At 39.2% G+C, this 17079-nt stretch overlaps 1 protein-coding gene across 1 annotated transcript in view; it reads right to left on the bottom strand.

The window, feature by feature from the left end:
• Positions 1-6995: 6995 nt before the first annotated feature.
• Capza2 (capping actin protein of muscle Z-line subunit alpha 2) overlaps positions 6996-17079 on the bottom strand; it is a 42330-nt gene continuing 32246 nt past the window's right edge. Inside the window, exons 8-10 of the mRNA XM_059257398.1 lie at positions 16911-16982; positions 8722-8784; positions 6996-8522 (exon numbers count right to left, since the gene is read on the bottom strand). Of these exons, the coding sequence (XP_059113381.1) occupies positions 8382-8522; positions 8722-8784; positions 16911-16982 (276 nt within the window). The 3' untranslated portion in view covers positions 6996-8381. The remainder of the gene's footprint in view (positions 8523-8721; positions 8785-16910; positions 16983-17079) is intronic.

Genomic DNA, 17079 nt, shown 5'->3' with positions numbered 1-17079 from the left:
CGTGTTATTGGTGGTATCACTTTGGATAGGAAGCCTGTAGGTTACAAGTGAGGGAATGAGCAGTCTAATAGCCTGGTTCAGTAGCTTTGGGGACATGTTTGGATCAGTATTTGGTATACGATGATCCTTGAAAGATTTGATTTTATAAATTAAAGTAAGTTTAGATGTTTCTTTGAACATTTCAGAGAGGAAAGTGATCTAGCAATGACTTTCTATCTGCACAGGGATTAAAGGATGCCACTCTGCCCATTTGTCTAGGGGCAGAGGTGACACAAAGCAGATGTACTGTACCCAAGTGCTGACAGACACAGCTTTTAGCTGGTGCCATCCTTTCTTGTCTACAGGATCGCACTTCTGGTAGCAAGTTCTTCACAGAATGAAAAGCAGAAATCATCTAAAAACAAGCCTAAATAGCAATGACATAAATAAGAAGTGTTTATTTCTCAATTAAGTCCAATTAGCCCAAGACATGTAAGGTTCTCCATGTAAGAGATTTAGGTGTCAAAGAAACTTCAATTTTCAGTCATAGAATCTTATTTGATTTTAGGAAAAGTAGCCATCTGTTTATTACATTGCAAATGTTTTCTTCTGTGGTTGACTTGACTTTGTTAAGCCATGTAAGAAACCTTGATTTTTATGAAACTAAAGTTCATATTTCATTTATTATATGGATTCCTAGTTTTACCTAAAATTCTTAAATGACTTTGATTTGAAACAAGCTATTGAAACTTTGACTTGGTGTATGGTATAAAGTACAGGTCCAATTAACTTCTTCCCTCTACCTGACTATCCGATTGCCTCAGCATCTTTTCTAAAGTAATTTGGTTTTGCTCTGTTGATTGGAGAGGCTGCCTTTAGAATTAGGACTGGCACTAAGTTTTACCATATGCAAGAGGCATTTATGGAGGGTCATGCTTTTCCTGTCTAAAATGCTAATGCAGTATAGTACTTAGCTAGATTTCCTAACAAGAATACTCATTGCTTTCCAGTCACAATATAATATCCTTTGGTTATTGACACATTAAAAGTATTTTGTTTTGAATTTATTGGAAGATTTCATCAGTCCTTTTCCCCCCTTCTGTGCTGTGACTCTCAAGTTTATACCAGTCTATTTTTTATCACCTAGAATAATTCCTGTAAGAGAAAATTATATCTAATATGAAGAGCTTCTTTGAAGAGATATTAATACACTTAAAAAAATAGGGTCTTACTCACTATGTATCCTTGGCTGTCTTGGAACTCGGTCTGTACACCAGCTGCCACTTCAGAGATCCACCTGCCTAAACTTCCCCAGGGCTAGGATTAAAGGCAAGCACCACCATGTCTGTTTTGTTATTTTTTCCTTTTGAGACAGGGTCTCATGTGGTCTAGGCTAGCCTCATGCTTGCTTTGTACCCAAGGCTGATCTTTCTGCCTGTACTTCCCAAGTGCTCTGATTAGACCAATGGTACCATACTCAGCTCAGTATCAGTGAACTTTCCATCCAACTCATCCTATGGCATCTTTCTATCTTGCCTGGAATGGTTTTTATACCTATTTCTATTCATGTAGTTTCAAACACGTCAGCATGTTCTGCAAATTTAAGTGAAAAATAAAAGGTGTAGGACATACAAAATTAGAATGCTGTAATAAACCATTGGCCAGTTCTCTGGTTTGTTTTTTGAGACAATGTCTTATGTAGCCCATATGCCAGCTGAGAACCCTCTTGCAGCTAAGCAGGACCTTGAACTCCTCTCCCTCATCCCTTGCCCAAGTGCTGGGATTATGGGCATATGCCACCATACTCAGCTTTCTGTAGAGAACTTATGTTCTGGGTTTGTTTTTGTTTTCCTGAGACATGGTTTCTGTGTAGTGCTGGCTGTCCTGGAACTCGCTCTATATAGACCAGGCTGGCCTTGAACTCATAGAGATCCACCTACCTCTGCCTCCCAAGTGCTGGGATTAAAGGAATGCACCACCACAACCTGGCAAGAATTTAGGACTTTTAAATAAATTTCAGTTGTCCTTAGGAAAGTGAGTATATATGAACATGGATTTTTGTGTGTTTTCTCGGTGCAATCCTGAATCATAGTAAAAACCAGTCTTCCACTAGAGCTAAATTAATACTGATGAGTGCTGCTGCTGGGTATTTTAGTGTTTGGGAACCAGGAGTCTAGGTATAAGTCCCATATGTCAGCTGTGCATTCAGTATGTGTGTTCACATTCGGCTAGGCGCTAGCAGGTTCGCAACACATGAAGCCCAAGAAGGTAATGGCTTGTGCTGCCTGGCCATGGTCTTTTAGAGGTATTCATACAGATTTGTTTAAGAACTGGCTGTTTGAGGCCATGTTGGTGCCCGAGTGTCACGCTGCCACTGGGGCCATACAGATGAGCGTGGATTGTGCAGCTACCCGGGGCCATGGACACATCCATGCCCGAGCTGTGGCTGGGGACCATTGTGTCCGTGGCCCTGACACAGCTAGAGTCTGTGTTAAAAAGTCCGTTGTTCCTGTTGCCGTGTGTGTGTGTGTGGGGGGGGGGGATGCACAGTACTGGACAGGGTCTGAACCACCACATGGGGCCAGTTTGGAGAGCCCTGGGGCCACGCTACTGCTGGGCCCATCCGGATCTGAGAGGCCTGCACTGCCACCGGGGGCCATGGTGACATCCAGCCCCAAGCTGCTGCCATGTCTGGGTCGCGGTCCTGCTGCAGCTGAGGTTTGTGTGGATATCCGCTGCCTGTGTTACCACAGGGGTCCATGAGAATGCTGGAGTACAAGGACCACATTGAGCTGGCCCCACTCTCCTCACTAGCCCCCCCACAGGAGAGCTGATCCTGAACTTCCCAAGAAGGGATTATGGACCCTGATGACAGCCCACCTCCCCGCACAGGAAAGCCGGCAGGCCCCTAATGGGAGAGCTGCGCCCCCATACATGGGAGGTCTCACTCCACCCCTCACCACAGGCCTGGGAGAGCGGACTCGGCTCCTTACCAGAGTGGAGTGGTCCCAGCTGCCTGATGCAAACAGCTCAGCTGCTACCCCGGAACACATCCTGCTTGGAGTTGGCACACCCCAACACCTAACTCCATCTATGGCCTGCTGGAACGCGAAGGGACTGATCCTGTGGAACCATAGTGCAGCATCTCCATCACTCGAGACAACAGCAGGGTATGGGAGAGGAATGTCGGTGGGGGTCGAGTACTGATGGTGTACCAAAGCCAGAGGTCTTGAATCTGACGAGCAACTCATTACACAATGTGCATTTGCAAGTCAAGCAGTTTGGACAAAATGGTCTACTGCGGAATACCCAGCAGCTCCCAATGCCAGTGAGGCGAAGGAAGAGGCAATGGAAAGGCGGGAAAGGCAGAGGAACCAAGTGTTTTTCTTTTCTTGTTTATCTTTTTAAAATTATTTTTTAGCTTTCCTCCTGGGGGTGGGGGGCACTACAGGAGGAAGGGGCAGATGCGTAGGGACTTGGAGATGAGTGGGACTGGGGTGCATGATGTGAAATTCCCAAAGAATCAATAAAAAAATAAAAAATAAAAAAGAAAAAAAAAAGTTTCATTGTTTCCCAAGAACTCATCGCTGTAAGACACATCAACTGTCTGAGCATTAGTCTAGTAACTGAAGTGCTCTAACCACACGTGGTCTCACAGGCTAGTGTGCTGCTACACAGGAGTAGAAGATTTGTACCCAATGTGTACAAATTCCCATGGAGGAAAAATTCTGTCACACTACAAAACAATCAAAGTTGACATTAAACCAACTAGCTCATTTTTGTCACGTTATACACAAACTAAGGATCAAAGTGTCTTAATGCCCTATTATCCATGTTCTAGTTCATAGTGACACTACCTTTTCTGGTGGAGTTTATTTCATATTACAGTGCTTTTAGGACATTCCCATACTGGACACCTGTTGCCTGTACTTTAATGTTTCACTGAGATCCCAGAGGATTCTCTACCAGTTACATTAATGCGCGCACACACTCTGGGCCCAACTAGTTTACAAATAATCCTTTCCAGAGAAACCTCTCTGGCCTGAGTTCCTTCAAAGGCTACCTTTGATGAAGCTTGAGTTGTACACGCATGCTGACCAGAGGTTGCTATTGGGCGTTTTCTATCTCTTACTGAATCTGGAAGTTGTCAATTCAGCTAATCTGGCTGGCTAGCTTAGCCAATGGTGGTCCTGTCTCTACCTCTCAAGGATTAGGATTATAGGAGGCTGCCATGCCTGCCTAGATTTTTTATGTGGGCCCTTATACTTGTGCATTGATCACTTAACTTTTATTCAGTCATCTTCCTAACCGTTCAGATTTTTTGGAATCTCTTACTGAACATGGAGCTCATTGATAGAGCAGCTGATCAGAAAGCCCTATGGGTCTTCCTGTTTCATCGACAAGATCTGGGCTCATCTTTACTATTTACTATTACAGGCTAGTGTCCATCTTTTTTAAAAAATGTGATTGCTAAGGATCTCAATTCAAGTCCTTAAACTTGTGTAGAATTCATTTTTAGCAAGGGAGCCACTTCCCAGCTCCAAACCCTTAATTATTATTTGTGGCCCATCTTTCTAGATGGGCTCCAAGTGTATCAAGACACTGATCCTCTTAACTGGCCATGGACAAGCAGAACTATCATGCCCTGCAATGTGTCAGCATCCTTGAATATGCTGCAATGTGCTGGAGGCCACAAAACACTTGGGATTCCATGACCTTAACAATGTTTCGTATGTGTCTAACTCTGTAATACCTCTACATAGTTTGATTCATCTTGAATAACTTGACATTCACCCTTTTCTCTCTCCATTTTCATCCTCTGACATTAATTTCCTTAAGTCTAACTGGTCATTTTAATTGGTAAATTAAACTTTCATTCTTTAATAGGCAGCACTCAATTCTGGTTGGTCGCGCAAAGCTTTTGTGTTAACGCTTAAGACTAAATTTTGAGGTACCTATCCACCTTGAAAGGGTCTGCCTTTAAAAAACTGTTTCAAAAAGCCAGTCATGGTGGGGTGCACTCCTTTTAAGTGCAGCACTTGGGAGGCAAAGAAAGCAGAGGCAGGTAGACCTCCGAGTTTGAGATCAGCCTGGTCAACAGAGTTCCAAGATAACCAAAGCTAGACAGAGAAACAGTCTCAAAAATAATACCACCAAAAACCAAAACCAAAACCTTCTATTTCAAGCCCCCAAATCTATAGCTTTCATGATTATAGAATATTCTGTGGCTCTGTCTTTAAGTAATCCTCAGAGATGTGAGAAGACACACTTACAGAAATACACGCCATCACTGGGATATTTACACATGAACATATGATAAAGCTAGCTGCTGTGTATTCTTAGCTAAATGTGTCGTTAACACCCAATGGTTGGCAAGGCCACAAAACCGAACATCAGTATGTAAGACCTTTTGAAAGTTTCAAAACTTTCATTTCTTCAAAACTTGCACTGTGGTTATCAAAAACTATTTTAAACACAGAAATGATTACTTAGATTCTATATTGCTATCTATAGGTGTTCCTGATTAACTTTACCAAGAATTTTACTTTTGAAGAATATAAGCCAGAACTTTTTAAAGCTCTTGTTTCTACATTCGTTTCCAAAAATCTAAAAAAAAAAAAAGCCTCATGAATGTCTGCTATCACATACGGATCTCATGTCTAAAGATGTGGCAGAAACACCCACTGCAAGCCAGGAAGAATCTGTACAATCTGTGGAAATGGTATCCACAGCCGTCCTTCTACCCCAAGTTCATGGCTGGTTATGTCCCCCACTGTGCTTCCTCAGTTACCCACTGCCTGTGCAGTACTTGTTAGTCATAAACGCTGCTGTATCTCAGTTTGTATTATCCTACAGTAACCACAACTTATATACTGATAGTTAATTCCTTCTAGACCAATAGTTTCTCAGCCTTCCAAATGCTGTGACCCTTTTAATACAGTTCTCATGTTGTGGTGACCCCAAACCATAAAATTATTTTCATTGCTACTTCATAACTATAATTCTGCTGTTATTAATCATAATGTAAATATTTTTGGAGACAGAGGTTTGCCTAAAGAGTTTTGACCTACAGGTTGAGAACCACAGTTCTAATCCTTACTCTAAACAGCTGTGACTCATTGATGGTACCATCTTCCTTATATTTTTCTCTCTGGTCATTATTTCCTTGCTTACCTAGCTTAAATTCCAGATCATCACCATAACCTTTCTCCTTTTCTCTGGTGAGTCATGTAATCTTGGCAAAGCAAGAACCTTGCTTAAACTCAGCCTATGTACTTTCTGCCTACACCAAATACTGCTTCACATTGACCCCTATCATCCCAAGGAACATTTCAACTATTTCCCAAGCTTACTTTCCCATTCTTTCAATGTACAGCATTTCTTTATTTTCTATTCTCTTTAACTGCTACCCATTTCCTATAAAATCTAAAACCAAGCTCCTCTGGCTAGCCTCCTGCTTCTAAACACCTCAAGCTCAAAATATCTTTTTTCACAACCACACTCTCAGCAAATCTCACTCACTTTACGTCCTACTCTACTACTTTTAATGCTACCACCCATGGCCAAGGCAGCATTTTCTTCCACGTGGACCACTGTGGTAGCCTCTCAAGTTCACTGTCACGGATTTCCCCATTTGCTTCAACCTGCACCTGACCAGCCACTACAGTTCCTATTACAACTCCCCCTGAGCTTTAGGTATTCCATGCTTTCATAACAACAAAATATTCAGACTCTAAAACTGTGCAATTACTATTTTTGTCATGTCTGAATTTTTTGGGAGGAATTTCATGTTTTACAGGCCAACTTAAAAAGTTGTATATATTTTCAAAAATATATTCTAGACTCTATAACAAAAATACAAAATAAATGGCTACCATGAATATAAACCCATGCTAGGCCAATTCACACAACTTAGCAAATTTAAAAATCAGAACAGAGAATTAATGTTACCAGTTCATTTTCTTTAGAAATTCTGATGCCCCAATTTAAAAACTAAAGAGAAAATTAGCCAAAACTGTCACAATGTCATATATTTGCAATGCTTTCAAAGCCCAACAGTGATTTTAAAAAGAAATTAAACATGCTCTCATTGAATTTTTAAAAATCTATACAATTCAAGCTAATGAAATATTTTATTATACATAGTAAAAGTGTTGTTGTTTAAAAAAAAAAAAAAACCAAAAAACAAAAAACATTTCCAGGCCCAGATGACTGCAGGAGTATATGAGGAATGGATTCCACTCGAGTATAAGCAGCAAAACTACTGAATGAAACCAAAAATCCACCAACTCCTTACAGTAAATGCTAACATTCACCGAGGCTTGAATTCCTGTGGCGTCAGTAGATATATTTTTAAAGTATTATGAACATGCTTATGATGCATAGGAAGATGGAGAATGAAAGATGCAGTTGCATACCATGTGGATTCCCAAATTTTCTAATTTACAACTTAAGAAGGACAATATACAAAGAAAGTATTTTAAAATAGTGTATGATTCACTCACTGGTAAGTGACTTTTTTACTCAAATAAATACCAAATTTTGCCATTTTAATGTCACAATGAAATTCAGTTTTCAATCCAAGGGGAGGGACAATCAACTGAGACATGGTCATGAGTTCAGGATTATATATATATTACAATCTGCCTTATAATACACTTGTGGCTTTGTGATAAAAATAACTCAGGGACATATGGAATTCAAGCTAATTTGCATAACTGTCACAAGAAAAAAAAGCATTAAATGCATTTCTGAAATAAGTATTCTCATTTAATTTCAGAATCTCAAAACAGCAACAGACCTCGGCCTTGTTTTAAAAAAGTTTAGTTAGACACTAAGCTAGCTAAATAACCTTACCGCGAAGGTTTCAACATAACTAGTATAGAAAAGGCTTTCCCTCCAATCTCAATCTTACACAAGTGGCAGGGTGAAAGGAAAAGGTAGACAATTTCTTTAGCAGCATATATGGCTAAGTCCATCAACCACCTTAACCAGAGTGTCTGTTACTGACCCCACTAAAAATAACTGGGCTAACATCAAAAGCTGCCCCTTTCATAAGCCAAAGACAATTTCAGGGTCCAGGTAAATAAAATACTTTTGAAATATTTCAAAACCCTTTAAACATAACCTAGAGGAATCACCTCTTCACTGTAAGGAAGGAGGAACAGAGTAAAAGACTCACGCTAAACTCATTGCCAACTCTCTGAACAAAAGCAATAAAAACAATGGCGGATTAGCTAAGCTCTGTGCTCTAACCAAACTAGTCAATTACAGTGATTTAAGTGGCAACAGCCCATCTGACTGGGCAGCCTGACAGTTCAGAATACTTTCGCAATAATTGTTTTTTTTTTTTTTTTTTTTAACGAAAAGACACTAAAACAATCTGGTCATGCAATTTTCATTTATGCATTCTGCATCTCTTTGCCAATCTTGTAGCTAAGAATCTTGTTCCAGTCGATCTTAGTACGTGTAACGGGCAACTGTCGACGTAAGGCTTTGAAGGTAGTGTCTGACATCGTCTGATAGTTCTCACTGATGGCAGTCTACAAAAAACAATAGTTAGATATTTAAAGCAAACCAAAGAAACAACTACGTACAACACAGGGCGTTTTCAGAATAATCTTAGGCAGCCCGTTTCACTGCTTAACAGTGAAATAAAAATCCCAACATGGATTTAAAAGCTGTTTCAAAGCAGCTACTGAATTTCAGAACCAGCCCTCAGTGGACTTTTGATAATCATACCTGGTATTCATTTTCTGCAGCTTCTACAATCTTTATAAATTCTTTTGCTGTTTGCACCTCATTCTGAAACAAAAGCAAAAGTAAGTAAAAATTGAACCACTGTATTTTTTAATTGACTTTTTTCCTCCAGTGCTGGGATTGAACACAGGAATTTGTGAATGTTAGGCAAGCATACTACCACCAACCCATTATTTTTAAAGCCATGTTTAAGTCAATAAACAGTGCAGATGAAGATTATAACAAGCAAAGAAGACAACAGTGTGGCTGGAGAGATGGCTCAGAGCTTAAAAGCTCTTGTTGCGGCCAGGCACGGTGGTACATGCCTTTAATCCCAGCACGTGGGAGGCAGAGGAGGGGGGGAATGGATCTCTATAAATTCGAGGTCAGCGTGGTCTACATAGTGAGTTCCAGGACAGCCAGACTACATAGTGAGACCCTGTCTCAAAAATAAAAATAAAAAAGAGCTCTTGTTACACAATCAGGAGGACCAGAGTTCTGAACGCAGGAACTAAGTCACAAGCTGGCTGTCCTACAAACACCCTTTTAATTCCAGCTCTAGGGAGGCAACATCCTCTTCTGGTATCCACACCCACATATACCTTCATGCAGATATAGGCAGGCAGAGAAACAAAGACACATACACACGCACATTTAAAAAAAGAAGAAAATTATAAAATTGATTATATTCTATGTCCAAGGAGAACCAGGTGAAAATATTTTTAAAGTTCACAGAACAAGCCTAGTCTCAGTATTTAATTTAGTAAGTGATGTTTTAATAATATACAGAAGAAAAATTCAACTGTAACATGTTAGATATAGATTCCTAGTTAATCAGTATGTTTGCCTAAATATTTACTGTGCAGTATTTACCATGACTTTAAAAACCCTAACAATCAAGAAGAGCATATTTTAAATCTGAAGTACATTTACTCTAAATATTTTCAAAACAAATTTTAACACGCCAATATATGGTTGTGCTTGTTTTACTATCAGTGATGTAAATTAGGCTTGAAGGACAATTGGGATGGTCCACTCGGTCATAATCAACAGCTTATAAAACCAGCAACTGAATCCAGAGGACTCTATTACTGGTTTAAAAAAGGGATGAGGAGTAGTGGGGGTTAGGATTCTCATCTCTAACACCAGAGACACAAACTGCCACCAAATTCATGAACAGATTCACTACCTAAATCTTTTACGATTATTAATTAGCTGGAAGCTCTCTGTTAAAAATGAAACAAACAAAAAAGCAAGCATATGCCATTATTGCCTCTAGTAAGTGTTAATCCAAACGGAGCTGTGAGTCACCCAATAGGAAAACCTTGTAGAAGAAAAGCTCTGTTCTAAAGCCTTTAGAAACTCCCTGACGTCTACCAAAGTCTAAGTCAGCACAACTGTCTACGCCACAGTCCATTCTTCCCTCTCCAGGGTATGATCCATGTCAGTCTCTTTCCCTAAAGAGCCTTCCACTTTACTCTGTGGAGTACACTACCCTGTGTCTCATCTGAATTCTTTCAAATGAGATCAAAAAGACTAGGGAGCTAACCAGACAAAAATCCAGGTGGTAATGAAGTATCAATAGATATCTATGTTTTAAAATAAAGTATTACTGTCAGATTCTCTAATAATAATAATAATACAGTAATATGTGAATATGACGTATATATTTGCATAAATGCACTCATATAACTGTAACAATGAAAATCTTGTAAAGTCCTAAAAACTTAGAACTACAATATAAATCATGTCTGATTACTATGACTAATTCATGTAACACTAGCCTATGAGTTTTTCCATAAATAATTTTTTTTTTTTTTTTTGGTTTTTCGAGACAGGGTCTCTCTGTGTAACTTTGCGCCTTTCCTGGGACTCACTTGGTAGCCCAGGCTGGCCTCGAACTCACAGAGATCCGCCTGGCTCTGCCTCCCAAGTGCTGGGATTAAAGGCGTGCGCCACCACCGCCCGGCTTTTCCATAAATCTTAAATTAATTTTTCCATAATATCAAACTCTCCAATGATGTACCATGTATCCTTGCTATATAATCAATATTATAAATAATAATTGCAAATGCCACCTAACTTCAGGAAATAACGTCTTTCTGGAGTATAGACAAGTTGCTGTGACTGACAAAGTTTGGAAAAGTATCAGCATTAAATGTAGAAATTACCTAAACAACAATGAAAATATTAAAAAAAATAATGAGGTAGGCCTGGTAACCTCACCAGCAATCCCAGCACAAGGGAGGCTGAGACAGGGGCATCTGGAGTTAGAGGACAGCTTGGAATCCACAAGAACCCATATCAAAAAGGTGTTATTTTTCTTCTCTGGTAGCATCTGGCCTAATATAATCACAAATGTTTCTTAAAGCTAATGCTTCTGGGCTGGGCGGTGGTGGTGCATGTCTTTAATCCCAGCCATCGGGATGCAGAGGCAGGTGTATCTTTGTGAGTTCGAGGCCAGCATGGTCTACAAAGTGAGTTCCAGGACAGCAAGAACTGTTACACAGAGAAACCATGTCTCGAAAAAAACAAAACAAAAAACAAAAAAAGCTAATTCTTCTATAAAATTAGTATTTACAATATACTGGTACTTTAGTATATAAACACAAATGTCTAAAGAGAAATGTCACTGTTAGTATCTTTAGAGTTAAAAAAAAAATTCAACAAGAAAATAGATGCAAAGACAATTAAATGAACAGTGAAAGAACTTTGAGGAGAAATAAAAAATTCTTGAATTTGAAGGAACTTAAAACAGTATTATTTAAAAGTCAGGTATAGGATCATGTACTTATTTTCATGACCTTGGTTTAGGTAGTAGTTTCTATTACTATAACAAGAAGCACAAATGATAGAAGAAAAAAATAAAATACAGTAAAATTGGTTTTGTTTTGTAAATGACTCTATAAGAAAGTTGAGAAGACAAAACACAGAATGGTGAAAGCATTTACAAATTACCTGATCCCAGACATGCATCTAGAATTTACATAAACTTTACAACTCAACAGCAAATGCAGAAATAAACAATCAAGAAATCAGCAATAGGAGCTAGAGAGATGGCTCAGTGGTTAAGAGCACTGGCTGCTGTTCCAGAGGTCCTGAGTTCAATTTCCAGCAACTACATGGTGGCTCACAACCATCTGTAATGAGATCTGGTGCCCTCTTCTAGCATATGTATACATAATAAATAAATAAATCTTTAAAAAAAAAAGAAAATGACAAAAGGGGCTATTTGGGATATTTGTAGACTGTGCAAAAATGTATTGCCGTGATTGGTATAAGAAAAAGCTGAACGGCCAATAGCTAGGCAGGAGGTACAGGCAGGACTTCCAGCAGAGAGAGAGGAAGTAAGAGGAAACAATCGAGGCGCAGGGAGGAAGAGGAGGGAATCAGACATACAGAATGAAGGGTAAAAAGCCATGAGGAAAACCATAGATTAATATAAATGGATTAATTCAAGTTATAAGAGCTCATGGAACAAGCCTAAGCTAAAGCCAAGCTTTCATAATTAATAATAAATCTCCATGTCATTATTTGGGAGCTGGCTGGTGAGACAGAGAAAGACATTAAGAAAAGAAAAAAAAAAAAAAAAGGGCTCAAAACTAATCAAGTCCTTAAAGAGAGAAGTTTAAAAAAAAAAGAAAAGGAAAAATTAAGCCACGTAGGGTGGGTATTATGACATAGGGAATTTGGACCTTATATTTTTGAATCTTTTGAATGCTAATGAACAGAGAACTACAGCTGCTGAGGGACATTGGATGTAAGGGACTTCTGAATTAAACCAGCCTATATACTTTAGGGATGTCTTGGCTTCAGAGTGGAAGTCAGACAATGTGCTGTGTTGGGGGAAAGGTTATGCCTTTGTTTCCACAGGAAACGAAAAGTTATGGTTCTCTTCAAAATTAATAAAGATCAAATTTGACCAGGGGAGACCTCCCAAGGACCTTGGATGCAGACATGAGGGAAAAATGCCAAGAAAGATTACAAGACAGATGCTGGATAAGTTGATCCCTCAACATGGGAACAGCTCTGAGACTTATGAGATATGATAAATCTTGCTGGCTAGAGTCCTCATGACTTATTTATTACACATAATCCTTTCATATGGCATGGAGAGAAGTTTGGTTATACAGTCCAAATAGACTTATAAAGTTGACAGATGCCTTTTACCTACTCAAACATAGAACAAAAAAAATCATCTTTAATTGACTTGTGCACAATGCACATTCCATTCTTGTGTTAATGCAGATATGTATGCTATCTTTAAAAGTCTGTATGCTTTCTGAAAGAAAAAAAGGACCAAACACCAATAAAGACAAGTATCCCAGGTGATCTAGCCTCTCAGAATGCCTGTTGTGGGTTCCTCAGAGTTTTGCATCCAGAACATCTTCAAAGCTGCTGAGATGGTCCAGCCTTACAGACTACTCTCACCAGGACTTCCCATCACATAGAGACTGGACGACAAATGATACAGTTAGCTCTCCCAGGATATGATCATTATCCCAATTATCTTAGGATCCCCTAAAGATGTTTTTGCCCCCAGACAACAGAAAGTATCCTAGAGAACATGACACCCACATTCCCAAGAGGTGGGGTGGGTGGTTTTTGGTCATTCAGTGGGCTATGGATGTTTGTCATTGTTTAGGGGGACTGGTTACAGGTTGCTATTGGTCATGGTCAGAAAAAGAACTAAACAAAGGAGGTAAGATTCAGGGCTCTCTTTCTGAAGGGAAGAAGGAGGATATAGTTCAGAAATGATGAAATAAAAAGGAGGATTGTTGAGTCCACTTTTGAACAACTACCAGCTTCAAATATTTTACATTGGTATGGATTTTGTATACTGATACAAATTTAAGGTTATTTTTGTTATATTGTTTATATGTTTCTACTCTTGTTTAAGGTATTGTACCTATGCTGCTCATTTAAAAATGTAAAGTCATAGTCCTTAAAAGCTATTTAGGATAATTAAGGTTAGTAGTTTAGTCATCTTTAATAATCAAATTTGGGGGCTGGAGAGATGGCTCAGAGGTTAAGAACACTGCTGTTCCAGAGGTCCTGAGTTCAATTCCCAGCAACCACATGGTGGCTCACAACCATCTGTAATGAGATCTGGTGCCCTCTTCTGGTCATACATGCTGTATACAAAATAAATAAATAAATCTTTAAAAAAAAATCAAATTTGTAGTTATACTAGTTATGTTTTCAAGGTCATACAGAGATATATTTTAGATAAATAGATGTTCTTCAAACACTTCAGAAACCTTCAGAATATGGCATTTAAGATGTCTTTATAAGGCTTTTCATGATAGTGAGAGGCATTTGCTCCTGGCAGTACCAATCTACTTCAAAAAAGGATAGGCATCGAAGAACCTCTGTATGGAGTTTGCTATTAATGTGGCAAAGTTAGCCACTGAGCAAGAAATTACCCTTGCCTTGACTGCTGACAGTATGTTGTCCAAATTGGACAAGCAGTACACAAAAGACGGTGACTGCTAAACTTTGCCAAGACAAGGTAGGACAGTCCTTCAAAATTCCTGCTTCTCACAAAAGTCTGTCAGATATTCAAGGCCTGTAGGCTAAAGATGGATGGCCCAACATTGTAGAGGAATCCTGGGTGATTGTCCAGGCAGCCAGCTGCTTCTGTCATTTCTATAGTTTTAGAAGATATTTTCTCTGCACTTCCTGTTTACTCAGGTAATATTATATCCTCTTCAGGTCTCTGATGGAGTTGAGGAGGAGATAGTTAGAGTTTTTCTTGTTACCAAATTCAGAAAAGAAACTTACATAAGAGATGTAAAATATATAGGGTTCAGAGACATAAAAGCTTAAGTCGTTTATCTAAGAAACTGTTTTGAGGTCTAAAAAGATAGTTTTGGGCTGGCATTACAAGTTAGGATAAAAATAAATTAGATACAAAACATTGGACTCACTGAGATAAGATAGATAATGGAATATTTTCTCTAAATTTGCTAAATACAGATAGACTGAACATTGTAAATATATTTCTTACTTGATAATTGTCCTTATTGTATATAATTTTACTGTATGAGAGTTAAACCTTTCCTTTTTATTTGGACAGAAATAGGGCAATGTTGTGGGACATTTGTACACTGTGTGAAGGTGTATTGCTGTGATTGGTGTAATAAAAAGCTGAATGGCCAACAGTTACACAGGAGGTGTAGGTGGGACTTCTGGCACAGAGAAAGGAAGGAGGAGGTAATCAAGGTTCAGGGAGATGCCAACAAGACATGGAGGGAATAAGACATACAGAATGAAAGAAAAGTAAAAAGCCACACAGGTAAAACAGAGATTAATATAAATGGGTTAATTTAAGTTATAAGAGCTAGTGGGACAAGCCTAAGCTAAGGCCGAGCTTTCATAATTAATAATAAGTTTCCAGGTCGTTACTTGGGAGCTGGCTGGCAGGACAGAGAAAAACTCGTTACAAGGAGCTGGAGAGATGGCTCAGCTTGGCTATCCAGAGGACCTGGGTTCTAGTCCCAGCACACATATGGTGGCTCAACAACCATTTGTACCTCTAGTTCCAGTGGATCCAAAGCCCTCTTCTGGCCTCTGCAGGCATGATGTTCACATATTGTACACAGAGAGACATATCAGCAAAACATACTTTCACATAAAACTAATTAAGTAAATAAATAGAGAAATAGGCAATGGATCTGAACATACACCAACCCTCTCCACCCTAAAAAGGAAATGGCCAATAAAAACACGGCAAGGGCCAACCTAATTATCAGGGAGATAGTAAAACACACCTGACACAAACTAGAGTCAATTGGGAAGAGGGAACCTCAACTGAAGAACTGCCTCTGTCAGACTGGCCCCTGGACATGTCTCTGGGGACATTTTCTTGATTATCAAGATTGATGTAGGAGTAACTAAGTAACTAAGATAGACCACTGTGTGCAGTACTCTGTGGGCACATGGTTCTGGGCTGTATAAAAAAGCAAACTGGAGAAGCCATGGAACCAAGTCAGTAAGCAGCATTTCCCCATGGTCTCTGCTTCAATTACAGTTAGTGCTTTGAATTCCTCCCTCAGCTTCTCTAGATGATGGTGTGGTGGTGTGGATGAGAATGGTCCCCATGGCCTCATATTTGAATACTTGGTTGCTGGTTGATGGCTGTTTGGGTAAGATTAGGAGACATGTCCTTGCTAGAAGTGGGAGCGGGCACTGAGATTTCAAAGGACAAGTGACACTGCCAGTGTGCTTTCTGCTTCCTGTTCATGCTTTAGAAAGTGTGCTCTCAGCCAGCTTCTGTTCCAGTGCCATTCCTGTCTGTCTGCTGCCTCCTGGCAGGAAAGCGATAGAGTCCTACCCTTTGTAACCATAAGCCCCAAATAAACTCTGTCCGTCCCTACACTGCCTCAGTCATGGTGCTTTATCACAGCCACAGCAAAGCGACTAGGACAGATGGACTGTGAAATATAAAATGAAATAAACTCTTTCCTCCTCAGGTTGCTTTCAGTCATGGTGCTTTCTCACAGGAGCAGATAACCTTAAGACAAAGAGCTGTAATCAAAAAGCCAACTTTTAGCAAGGAAGTAGAAAATATGGAGCCCTCATCTACTGCTATGAAACTAAAATGGTTGTAACTCTGGGAAACAATCTGGCAGTAGTTCAAAATACTAAACACATCACATGAATCAACAATTCCACTCCTATGTACAACAAAAAAATTTAAAGGTCTACACAAAAAATAGTACATGGATGTCCAAAAGAAGCTGGAAAACAGCAATGCCTAGACTAACTGGTGGGTGAATGAAGGTACATACCCATACAGTAGAATATTATTTGGCAACAAAAGGGATTTAAACCATAACAGAAGACAAAGACCAAAACTATTAAACTGGAAAAAGTCAGTAACAAAAAACATTATTAAAATATTGGTTGTATGAAATGTCCATAATAGACAATTCCGTCATGTCAGAAAGTAGATGGTAGCATCTGCTGCACAACCACAGTTACTTCCAACTTTAAAAGCATGAATTCAACAGTATGAGAATTACCCCACAGAACTGCCCACAATGTATAGAGTTGCAATTTCTCATCAACTCTAATATACTGGAAAACTCTTAAACTGATGGGGAAATATCACTAAAAGTCAACTGTAAAGTTGCTGTTTTACAGAAATATTAGGTTATTTTATGTTCATTTTGGAATTGATTACTTACAGACACTGTGAGGGAATCTTGTATATCTTTATGACTCACTAGCTGAACATTACCATCTTCATAATAATGAACCTGTTAGAGAAAGAAAATAAAGCAAGCACATTATGGAAATATGGTTTCCAGGGCACCACCACTTCCATCAACAGACATGCCTACCAGTTTCAGCTCA

This window comes from Peromyscus eremicus, chromosome 3, assembly GCF_949786415.1.
Source record: "Peromyscus eremicus chromosome 3, PerEre_H2_v1, whole genome shotgun sequence".
Taxonomy (NCBI): domain Eukaryota; kingdom Metazoa; phylum Chordata; class Mammalia; order Rodentia; family Cricetidae; genus Peromyscus; species Peromyscus eremicus.
The sequence above is the reverse complement of the archived record's forward strand: the minus strand, read 5'-3'. Positions and strand labels throughout refer to the sequence as shown.